The 12,795-nt window shown below is 33.2% G+C and overlaps 1 protein-coding gene across 1 annotated transcript; it reads left to right on the top strand.

Annotated features, from left to right (window-relative positions):
* The first annotated feature begins 6,202 nt into the window (after positions 1 to 6,202).
* On the top strand, positions 6,203 to 11,628 carry LOC306883155 (LRRN4 C-terminal-like protein). The gene is made up of 2 exons (XM_079438270.1): positions 6,203 to 6,531; positions 9,234 to 11,628. The coding sequence occupies exon 2, from the start codon at positions 9,241 to 9,243 to the stop codon at positions 9,976 to 9,978; it is 738 nt and encodes a 245-aa protein (XP_079294396.1). The 5' UTR covers positions 6,203 to 6,531; positions 9,234 to 9,240; the 3' UTR covers positions 9,979 to 11,628.
* Positions 11,629 to 12,795: the final 1,167 nt, after the last annotated feature.

Below are 12,795 nucleotides of genomic sequence, written 5' to 3'. Positions count from 1 at the left end.
TCTGTGATTTCCAACAAGAATATCAGATTTGGACTCGTCTGACCATAGAACACTTTTCCACTTTGACAGTCCGTTTTAAATGAGCCTTGGTCCACAGGACACGGCGGCCTGTGGGCCAAGTAACGTATACTGTAATGTATGAGGGCCCGAAGACCATGGGCATCCAACAAAGGTCTTCGGCCTTGTTCCTTACGCACAGAGATTTCTCCAGTTTCTCTGAATCTTTTGATGATGTTATGCACTGTAGATTAGTGTTGTCACGATACTGGAATTTCTAACTTCGATACGATACCTTGAAAAATATCGATATTCGATACCATTTTCGATACCACGGAGAAAAAAACTGCCACAATATTAAGGGGGTAATTTTTTTAATTTAAAGATAAATGTAACAAGTCGAGAACATGCGGTATATTTTACATGAACAAAAAATGTCTTGAGGTACTGCACCCTCAAAACCACGACTGAGGTGCCCTTGAGCAAGGCACCGAACCCCCAACTGCTCCCCGGGCGCCGCAGCATAAATGGCTGCCCACTGCTCTGGGTGTATGTTCACGGTGTGTGTGTGTTCACTGCTGTGTGTGTGTACTTTGGATGGGTTAAATGCAGAGTACGAATTCCGAGTATGGGTCACCATACTTGGCTGAATGTCACTTCACTGCATTTGTTGATTTATTTATTAATCCTTTATTAATCTTAGTTAAATGTTAATTGAAACTAACGTTTACTAATACATGTACTAATTAAAATCCAAAGTTCTATTTGTTGATATTCTCATTTGCTTCATAACCAAAATATTTCCAGATATAGGGCCCTATGAAATCCGTTTTATTTTTCCCCAAATTCAGTTTTATTTTTTTCTACATTCAATTTTTTCCATTTAAATTTTTCTGGATGCCGTTTTTTTCTGTTTGAATTTTTCTGGACTCTTTTTTTTTTTTAATGGTCAAATTAAATGCTATTAATCTAAAAGCATGTCTAATTCATTAAAATCATGAAAATTATACAATTTAACATTTAATTTATTAAAAGTGTACCAAAAATGACACGTTTAGGGCCGTATGAAATGTTTTATTTTTTTCTCACCTTATGTTTTATTGTTACCAAATTCTGTGTTTTAGCATGTCTATTATTTGAATGCATACAAACAATTTTTATTTATTCTTACAGTAGCCTTATGTAATGTGTTTTCCCCCTCAGAAATTCTGTGTTGTGTATTTAAATTTTACTGGATATCAGATGAAGGCATAAAACAATTTTAATTAATTTATATTTGAATTAATGAAAATTAAACATTTACATTGTTGGCAAATGAAGGGGATTTACTATTAAAATAAAATATTTTGTGATTATTTCTTTTCAGTAGTAGTAAGTAGTAGTATTATGTACATTCTACGAAATAATAGTAATATAGCTTATTTGTGGCACACGGTCTTTAATTGGCTGTTAAACCGAACTTTTATTTTGACGGGTTGCCGTGAATACTTTTAAAGTTCTGTGTGTGTATGATATGATGCTAGTTTTACTCAAATTAAATGGTAAAATGCTCGTAAAGTGCCTTTCAGATCAGTTCTGGAGATATTGTTGATGTATTTATGTCCTCATTGAGACGGCAGACGCTGAAATCACCGCGAGCGCCACATTAGTAAACACAACCGCACGTGCAGCACATTCACACAGAGACGCGCAGAACATGCAGGATTCATATTTAAATCGACCTTTGCAGCTTAATATTTACAGATACTAGTCCATATCGCGATTTGATTTAAGTGTAATGACCTACTTTTGATTAATTCATCCAAACTTTGACAAATTCCGTGACATTCCGCGTTAAACTGTAAATTCCGTTTTTATGACTGGATTCCGTGCGCGTTCTCTGCATCGCGGAGATCATAGATCCCTACAGATAGCGCTCCTGCTGTGTTCTTTAACAACCAGAGCAGTCATCTTTCTATTCACTTCACTTTTGCTATTTAACCAGAGCGAAGGAGACGAGTGCGGTCACGTGTGGTGCTTGTCCACGCGCCTTTGGAGAGAAGTGAAAGTGACAGCTCGGCTAGTATCGGTGTATCGATACTTCGGGAAATTAATATTGGTACCGTTCAGATATTTCAGTATCGATATTTATCGATACTGACAACATATTTTTGACAACACTACTGTAGATGATGAGATTTGCAAAGCATTTGCAATTTAACGTTGAGGAATGTTGTTTTTCAAGTATTCCACAATCTTTTTACGCACTCTTTCACAGATTGGAGAGTCTCTGCCCATCTTTACTTCTGAGAGACTCTGCCTCTCTAAGACATTCCTTTTATAGCTAATCATGTTACATACCTGATGTAAATTAACTTAATTAGTTACAGATGTTCTCCCAGCTGAATCTTTTCAAAATTTCTTGCTTTTTCAGCCCTTTGTTGGCCCCGTGCCAATTTTTTTGAGAATTTTGCATCAAATTTGAAATGAGCTCATTTAGTGGATAAAAGTTTAAATTTATCCGTTTAAACATTTGTTATGTTCTCCATGTTCTATTGTGAATGAAATGTTGGCTCATGTGATTTGAAAATCTTTTAGTTTTCATTTTATTAAAATTTAAAAAACGTCCCAACATTTCCGGAATTCGGGTTGTATATTATTTACATTTTGTATTGTATTCATAGAAACTTGTAGGGGAATCTTTTGATTTGGGCCAGAAATAAATCACCTAGCAACCACCCAGAACAGCCATAGCAACACCTTGGCAACTGTGGCAGTGAGTTTTGCATCTAGTTTTCTGTCTTCTGTCCCATAGACTCTATTAGTAAAATATGGTTTCATACTCTGGCCATTATCATGACGTGCTTTCTTCTTTTCCTGTGATGTCTGAATCTCAGTGGAATCAGATTGGAGTGTGAGACTGGAGCAGGGGTCAGGAGTTCTGGAGGCCAGCTCTTTCCCTATGGATTCAGATTCTTGTATGTAGTGGAGAGGGAGTGGGAGACTGAATGTCCGGGGGTTTTCAGGAAGCAGTGGGTGGAGGAATAAGACATGAACTCCAGTGCCAAAGTGTTTGCCTCATCAAATGAAAACCAGTCTGTTGTGTCAGTGTTTTGACTGTAATGTAAGCGAGCAGATTCAGCACAATCATATCTGTCTGTCCATCTGAGAACGTGTTCACAGCCCTTCTGACAACTTTACCATAGAAATCAGGAGTCATTCTGTTTTGACCAGGGCATGTCGTTACATGGGGAAGAAGTCACAAGAGCTTTGCATGTACCAGTATGATTTTAGTCAAAAACAAATACTTAAAGTTTACTTAAAGCACAAATAATTAAATACACACTGCTAGTCTCATGTTTGAAATAAAAGATTTTAAAGCTCACCAATGCTGTATTAACTGGATCAAAAATACAGCAAAAATAGTGAATTATTAAAATAAAAAAATTCTATGTGAATATATTTTAAAATATAATTAATTCCTGTGATGCAAAGCTGAATTTTCAGCATCATTACTCCAGTTTTCAGTGTCACATGATCTTTCAGAAATCATGCTAATATGTTTATTTGCTACTCTATTATCAAATATCAGTAATGGTTTTTATGATTATCAGTGTTGAAAATGTTTTTGCTGCTTATATTTTTGTGGTAACAGTGATATTTCAAGATTCTTTGATGAATAGAAAGTCATTTCTATTTCAAAATCTATTTGAAATAGAAATCTTTTGTAACATTATAAATGTCTTTATTGTCATGTTTGATCACTTGAATGATAGATAAAACTTCTGCTTTGCATCACAATAAATTACATTTTAAAATATTTTTTAATCAAATTAATGCAGCCTTGCTGAGCATTAAAGATTTCTTTCAAAGACCTTAAAACATCTTATTTCAAACTTTTGATTGCTTGATTAGTTGATTGATTCCAAATTCTAAAAGAATGGTTGAAGACTGTTTATGCTGTTTCATGAATTGTTTTGTGCTTTGTAATTATTTTATTGCTTAAAGCTATTCAGTGGTGGTTTCCATCGGACTGGACTTGTGACAAAAGGTCAGTGTGTGTTCAATGAACTTCATCTTTTTTTCCTGAGCAATATGGTGAAAATAGCTTGTTTGTAGTCAGAGCTTTAAGGTTTGTGTCTGTGTAGAATTTGACTTTGAAAAATAAACCCACCTGTAGTGTTGACCTCCCCTATATAGTGAGCAAAAACAGGACTGTTGATGTTCAGACAATGAATATGTATGTTTTGTCTTCCTGATCACACACATATACACAGAGTATTCATCTGACATGACCATACATGCCCGTATGGCATTTTTTTGCTATGGTATTGTCATTTCGCAGTCTGTGAGATGTTTCTGAATCAGGATGTGGGTATGAACGAGAAATGACAATCTCATTTCCATGTCCATCGTGACGGCATCCACAAGCTTACTGTAAAAGCCTTGCAACATGGAAAATACCTTTTATATTTTACTTTTGAGTTTTGTATTCTCAAAAGATTCTTACTAGATTCACTACAGTCATTTTTGGCCATAGAATTCATTCTATAATAACTGAATATGCATAAATTAATAACAGCATTTATACATATGTACATTTTATTTTACAAAATATATTATATACATTATTTAAATAAATAATTTAGACAGAATACTTTACAATAATACATACATTTATATTATAATATACAATTATTTATTTCACATTAAATTTAATTAGAGTTATTAGTATTTTGAATTAGTTTTTATTTTTATTTACTTTAATTTTAAGTTTCTGTCATTTTTTTATATATATATTTCTATATTAATTTTTATTTATCAGTTTAGTTTATTTGGTTTTAGTTGTTTACTTAAACTAGAAAAAAAGAGGATTGTTGCTATTTGAAATTAAATAAATAAGTTTATGTTTTATGACATTTTGTATGTGTAATTTATATGATTATAAAATGTATTTATATAATAATTTATACATTTATATTACAATCTATCATTATTTATTTCACATTAGAGTAATGAGAATGAGGGCTTTTACTATTATGGTAGGGACAATTTGTTGGGAATATACTTTTATATGTCATTAAAAACAATAATGGCTTTTCAGTAGGCAAATATAATGACGTCTCCTTTTGATTTATGACTTGTCATAATGTCATGAGATTTACCTGAGTGTATATATATATTTGGCTCTTAGTAAAGGTTACCGTTAACAGTGAGCGAGTTATGAGTTATGTATAATGAAACCCCTCACCAGCAGCGTGACCATATAAGGACGGGTTTCCTCTTCCCCTCGGCCTGGAAAGCACAACAATGGAGGTCAACAGAAATGAATATCAGCCGTCTTGTTCGCTCTCTCTCTCTGTCATGGATCATGCTCTGCTGGACATATACAATTATAGAGGGGAGGAATGTGAAGTGGAGTAAATAATGAGCTGAGACTTTGTACATCGCAGCTTTAGTAATAAACAGGACTTTTTAAAGGCATAGTACAACCAAAAGGAACATTGTTTCAGTTAGTATTTACTCATGTTTTTCCAAACCCATTTTATGTTATTTTTCCATGAAGCACAAAATGAGAAATATTAAAGAATCTTTGTGCAGCTCTTTGCCACATCGTGATGAATCATAATGACCATGTCCATTAATATTAACACCATGAAAATTGTCAATGCAATTCATTATTCACTGAAAATGATGCCCAAAAGTCAAATTTCTTGTGTGTAAACATACTTGGTAACAAAGCTCTTTCTGACTTCTGACTTTCTGAATTTTTTTCCTCTGTTTCAAAGCTCATTTGCCATTCTGCATATTTAAACACAGAAATAAAAAAATGACAGAATTTACTCAGAAATTAGTAGTGATTTTCTAAATTAATTACAATGAAACAACAAGTAACACATTGGAATTTTGAAGTAGAAAGACTGAAAACTTTTATTGTTTATAAATGTAAAAAAATACATTGTAATTGTATATAAACACTGTATATATAAAAATGTATAAACAATTTTCACTCAAAAAGTGCTAGTAAATTTCAGAAATAGTTAAAAAGAAACCTCAAAAAACATGAAAATTTGAAGTAGAAATTTGATTTCATGAAGTTTTTTTATGGTTTTAGTTTTATAATAACCCTGCCATGCCTGCACATACACGCACAGGATGGGACACCCAGATGAGTTCCAGCTTGTCTCCTGTTGCTCCTGCTGGAGAAATTAACATGCAGAGCAGCACAAAACTCAGCGGGACTCACAAACACACTTGAAAGGAGCCGAGAGAGGGACGTGGGGAGGGGGATAGCATTGAGGGCCGAAGAGAGTGCTGGAGAGACAATCAAAGCGGCAAGATGGAAATGTTGCAAGCCAAAAAGAGCGAGGCAGGAGGGTAGGAGGCCGCAGACGGGTGAGGGGGTGTACAGAGGGAGGGGCTTTAGTGGAAAGAAAAAAAGGGAAGGTGAAGGAGAAGAATGTATTAGACTGAGAGAAAATAAACCAGAAGTCTGCTGGAGAGAAGATCTCATTCAAGACGTGAGAAGAAACCATTCAGACTGCTGTCAAACAGGTACGCTGAGCTTTTTTACTACAGTTTTGCTGACGCCGAGGCTACAGGTTGCCATGATGAGCAGTATAATAGGAACTGTAATTGTGGACTAATAGCGTGGTATTTTACGATGGGAACCACCCAAACACTACAGCAGCTACTGCAGATATTGTGACTATACGGTCAAACTTTAAACTTTGATCAATCTTGGAATAATGGGTCATTCTAAATAACCGAAATATTTTCAAAGTAATAAGTGTACATTTAAATCTTTTAGATTATTTTATGTAATAAATTGTATAATTTTTTAATATACTTTTAATTTTTAGTAAAATTAGCCAAGTTTTTCAAAATATTTTTAATTAGTTTTTATTTTTGTATTTTCTTTTTCATTTTAATTGAAATATTAACTATATGATAATATATATATAATATTTAAATTCAGTGTTATTTTTTATTATTATTAGTTGAAGTTTTTTAGTTATTTTTAGATGCTATTTTGTTTTGGGGGTTTTTTTTTGTTTGGTTTTTGTTATTTTCATTGTCTGGGTTGGAAACAGTTTGAGGTGAACATGAAATGACGTTCGTCACAGGGTTATTACCGTTAACAAAACTACAACCATAAAAAATGTTACTTTAAATAAAATGTGTTACCTGAAATTAAATTAAATATAATATTTAAAAAAATAATTTCAGTTACTTGCCAAAGCAACATTTCCCGTTTGATTTAACTTGATGTACTAAAATAACTCAAACTAAAACCAAAATAAAAAATACTTTATAGACATATAAAAAAACATAAAAAATAAAAATACTGGTAAATCTAATAAAAATTAAAAAACAAGAAAATTACTGAAACTTTAACTACAAAATAACAACAAAAAGCTATAATACCTCAATTATAATTAATAACATTTTATTTCTGTATATTTGTATATTTCTTTAAAATGATCCTTAAAAAAGTAAACCTAGTGAAATTTACTATCAAATTCAAAGTGAAAATTGTTTCTACACTTTTTAAGTTAAGTTAAGCTAAATGAAAATGAGAAATGCTGCATTGGCTGAAATAAAATACATTTATATCCAAGTATTTTTTCATTTTAAATTTTTTATATTTTTGATTTTTATATTTGAGTTAATATTTATTTTAAGTCACAAAAATGTTTTTTTATGGTTTTAATTTGAGTTATCCCTGGCAATAACTATAACAATATCTACACTGTTTTTGCCCATGCATTATTGTCAGGGCGATGTTAAGATGTTATGAGCTGTTTTTAGCGTATTATTTGCGTATTTATGCCATCGCTAGAGTATTGCTCATTCATTAGAGTCACTCATCGAGTCTCTATGAAGTATCTCTGGTTTATACATGACCTGGGTTCTTCCTCCAGTGTCAGTTTTTGGGTTTCTTCACCTATTTTGTTACACCAGGTAGAAATTGTTAGTCTGATAACCTAGCAGCAGTGGCTTTGTGGTTGTTGCTGATCCAAGAGTGTATCTTTATTGGATGTTACTTTTCAGCAAGCTGGCGTCAATAAGGGACCGGGACTTCTCTTTCGCTTTCTGGCTTTAGAGGGGTTCCCACGGTAACTGTCAGGCGCTGCCTTGAGGTTCATTCCACTGCGATGTGTGTGTGAGCGGAGCCCAGTGTGTGTCCTGTGCTAAAAATACATCCTCATGTTTAGTTTGACTTTAATTCTCTCCAGAAGAACATTCAGGCTGTTTGTTTGCTTATGAACAGAGAGAGACTGTTGAAAGACGGATGCTAACAGTTTAAAGTGAACATGAAATGACGTTCATCACAGGGTTATTATCATTAACTAAAACTGTATGTATGTATATATATATATATATATATATATATATATATATATATATATATATATATATATATATATATATATATATATATATATATATATATTACTTGCCAAAGCAACATTTCTCATTTACATTTGGTTTAACTTGACATACTAAAATAATTAAAACTAAAACTGAAAAATAAATTAATAAATACTCTATAGACACATTTTTTAAAAATACTAATAAAACTATTTAAAAAAGACAATTATTAAAGCTTTAACCAAACTAAAATAAAAAACTTATTCAAGATAATAACATAAAAACCATAATAGTATCTCAATGAAAAAATAACATTTTATTTCTGTATTTTTGTGTATTTCATTAAACAAAAACATCCTTTTAAATGTAACCTTTAAAAAAAAGATAATCAGATTAGTTTTCAGAGAATATATCTACAATTAAGTGACTTTAACATGACTATTTTTTTATTTAAAAAAATATATTATTCATTATTTTTATTTTATCAGCATTTTTATTTTCAGACTATTATACAGAATATTATAGTTTTTTGTTATTATCTTGAATAAGCTCATATTTTAGTTTAGTTAAATTATTAGGAAAAGCAAGAAAATACACTTTATTCAAGTTCAGTTCAAATATTCTAATTTAATTCTTTTTTTTTTCTTTGTGAAAAAGAATATGATGATTGGTACGGGGGTTGAAAATCATTACATTTTTTATATTGATTTTTGTTTATTGCAATAACACACAACAATGAATTGTTCAGAAGAGCAGGAGCTTGTATTAAGCACTTAACAGAGTCAAATCTCATGTTCTTTCATTTGTTCTTATGTCCTGTTTATTTATGTTCTGAAAGGAGCTGCTAAAATGAACTTTAACTGTAACTTTATTTGTTTCAGGATCAAGATGTTGCTGGTGTCACAGGTCAAGTCCTTCCTCCTCCTCCTCCTCTGTGTGATGGAGCTCGTCTGTGCCACATCTGTCAGTCCTTCACTGCATCAGCCTCCTCTCACACGTGTCCGCATTATTGAAGTCGAGGATGACTACGATGAAGAAAGTTCAAAGATGACACACGCACCCCAGTCTCCAGGGGTCACGACCTCTCGTGTAATCCGCCGACCTTGTGATTATGACCCCTGTGCGGTTCAAACAACCCCTTGTGACAAGATTTCAGCCAAAACGGGCTGCCTCTGTCCTGGGCTGACAGGGCCGAAGGAGAGACCCGAGGCTCCAGCGCTCCGGGAGTTGAAGCTGGACGGATCCGGGGAAGTGTTTGTGCATTGGTGCGCTCCTCGCTCCACCGTCACCCATTATGAGGTCACACTGAAAGATGGAAACAAGCAGCTGTTTTTCGGAGAATATTTAAGAAACGGTGCCGTTCCAGGACTGAAAGTCGGGGAGATGGTGTGCGTGGCGGCTGGGAATCAAGCGGGACTCAGCGAGAAGTCGTGTGCACGATATGAGCCTCCACAACCCGACCAGGTGGCTCTGAGCGCAGGGATCATTTCGGGGTGCGTCGGATTCCTGCTGCTGCTCTTGGTGCTCGCAGTTGTGCTCTGGAGACGAAGAACGTGTCGGAAAGGCAGTATGGGAGATGCCGAGGGCCACGGAAATCCTTCATACACCAATGATGGAGCGCTGTGATGGGGAAACAAATGCATGGAGAATGAAACAAGCTGCAAAGAGACTGAGTTTTGTACAAGTGCACTGTCGGTCAAAAGACTGGGATAATTGTTGTTGTTTTTTTTTCCAAAAAAGTCCCTTCTGCTCAGCATTGCTGCATTTATTTGATTAAAAATACAGTAATAATTGTGAAACATTATTGCAATTTAAAATAACTATTTTCTGTTTGAACAGTTGTGCAGCTTCATGTTTGTGTGGAAACCGAGATACATTTGATTTTTTATGATTCTTTAATAAATATAAAGTTCAAAAACAGCATTTATTTTATACATACAGTATAAACTTAATTATTCCAAACTTTTGGCCTGTAGAGTATACAGTGCAAGGTTATTGTGCACCTGACTTAAAATAATGCTCTCTGTTTTAGGTTCACTACTAAACTGCTGTGATTGCTTCGGAATTATTTTATTGTGAGATTGTGAGTGATTTGAATGTTTAAAGACAACATGGAATCAAATCTCTTTACTTTCATAATTCACATTAGTGCTTTTAATGTGAGCTATTATTCATCAGTGCACATTAATACGAGGAAAATAATATTTGCATTTGCAAATCTCTCATCCAAAAAATCATCGCTCCACTTCTGAAATGACTTTCCAAAAAGCTTTTCAAATACAAAACACTTATCACATCAGTTCCTGATAGACAAAATTAGTCCTGTGGTTCATGTTATTGTTTTTTATTAACTAAATATCATTTTCACTCAAATATGTCTCATTATGGAAGAAAAGTGTGTTTTGATTGTGATTTTTTTTGCTGACTTTAACACTACTAATGGTTTAGCACTTAGGAAGCCTGGAGCTTCATTAAGCTAGACAAGGTTTTATAAAGTATCTGTTGTACAGCTACTTTTACTTAGAAAGTATGTTTAACTATTTTAAAGATAATTGATAATGTTTTAACATTAAAGATATTTTAATTGCTTTTACTTGACTGAGTTTGTTTTTTATTCATGCATGCATAAATGCATGCTTCTTTATAAAAGTGACTGTTACTCAGATTGAAGAAGTGGTTGCTTGCAGTGTGGTTGTTGCGTATGCTTCCAGTAGATACGGGTAAAGTGATTCTTTGGTAACATGGAAGGAACTACATCTAATCTGATGAAGTGGCATCATTGAGCAATGATGAATCAAGCACTCGTAACAGATTCAGAGACAGTTATTTTCCATCCAGCTTTGTCAATCATTCCTTGCTGTTGCTCCTAATCTCAGTGTATTGCTGTTATATGAGTGATACTTGCCTCCAGCACAGACACAGAGTGTTGTTTTCTTGGCAAAAGGGAGTGGTATTTATTACTCAGAAGTCTTATGATAAATGATACATCATGAAATTACTATAACCCCAAATAAGCAAATATAAGCGTGAAATGTAAACTCTTTCACCATTAATACTATGGATAAAAACGTCTTGTGAAATGTGCTCACTGATGCTTTTGTTAAGATCAAGAGTCAAGACCATCAATATGGTAATTTCAGCCCAAAACCTGGTTGCACTGGTCTGGATATCCGGGCCATGACTAATATGACTTGAATAAGACATTTAAAGCAACAGATTGGTATAATTAGTCAATCTGTATGGTGCAATTACTTACGTTTTGTAATAAACACTAATTCAATTCCTCTGTTGTGTTAATTATGACTAAGTAAATTCCTATTTCTGTCATCTGAATATAGCCTATGTCTTATGCTTTGGATAAATACATTAAACTGTAATAATTTCAGGAGACATACTTGCCCTCTGCACACAGAAACAAAGTATTCAGATTGGAGTTTAACTGGATCCCAGGTCAAAAGGAGGTTCATATAAAAAAATAAATAAATAAATATTCCTTACACACCATGGCACCAGGAGGGAACGTTATACAATATTTACTGCCACTGTCGCCTTTGACTCACTCAGATGGGGCTTGAAAGATGACTAATATTCAGGAAATATTATCAGTTTGACTGCACTGGATGAGAAGACAAAAACTTGTGTTCAAAAGAAGTCATTTCATAATTGATTACCTTTTAACACTTACACTGGATTGAATCAACACTGAATCTAAATTGTACTGAATACAGCTTAACATAATTAATTTAATAATTGATGTTAATTACTTTATATTAAAGAAACATATTTATTATATAATAATTTTATATATGTGACCCTGGACCACAAAACCAGTCTTAAGTCGCTGGGGTATATTTGTAGCAATAGCCAAAAATACATTGTATGGGTCAAAATTATAGATTTTTATTTTATGCCAAAAATCATTAGGACATTAAGTAAAGATCATGTTCAATTAAGATATTTTGTAAATTTCCTACCGTAAATATATCAAAACTTCATTTCTGATTAGTAATATGCATTGCTATGTACGTCATTTGAACACCTTTAAAGGCGATTTTCTCAATATTTAGATTTTTTTGCACCCTCAGATTCCAGATTTTCAAATAGTTGTCTCTCTGTCAAATATTGTCCTATCCTAACAAACCATACATCAATGGAAATCTTTTTATGGAAATTTATTCAGCTTTCAGATGATGTATAAATCTCAATTTCGAAAAATTGACCCTTATGACTGGGTTTGTGGTCCAGAGTCACATATTAAATATGTATAAAATTACTCAAATTAATATATATAAAATTAAGCTTATTCCAGATAGTTGGCAAGGCAACATTTCTCATGTTTGTTTAGTTTAAGTTACTAGCATACCTGAAAGTAAATAAACTAAAACTAATAAATAAATATAATAAACTTTGACATAATTCTACATAGACATTTCAGATCAGATC

This window comes from Barbus barbus (assembly GCF_936440315.1).
Source record: "Barbus barbus genome assembly, chromosome: 17".
NCBI lineage: Eukaryota > Metazoa > Chordata > Actinopteri > Cypriniformes > Cyprinidae > Barbus > Barbus barbus.
Note: the sequence above shows the minus strand (reverse complement) of the source record. Positions and strands in the feature narration are given on the sequence as shown.

What these genes read in the sequence shown, in the direction of transcription:
- LOC306883155 (XM_079438270.1), top strand. Translation starts at nt 9,241, where the DNA reads ATGTTGCTGGTGTCACAGGTCAAGTCCTTCCTCCTCCTCCTCCTCTGT.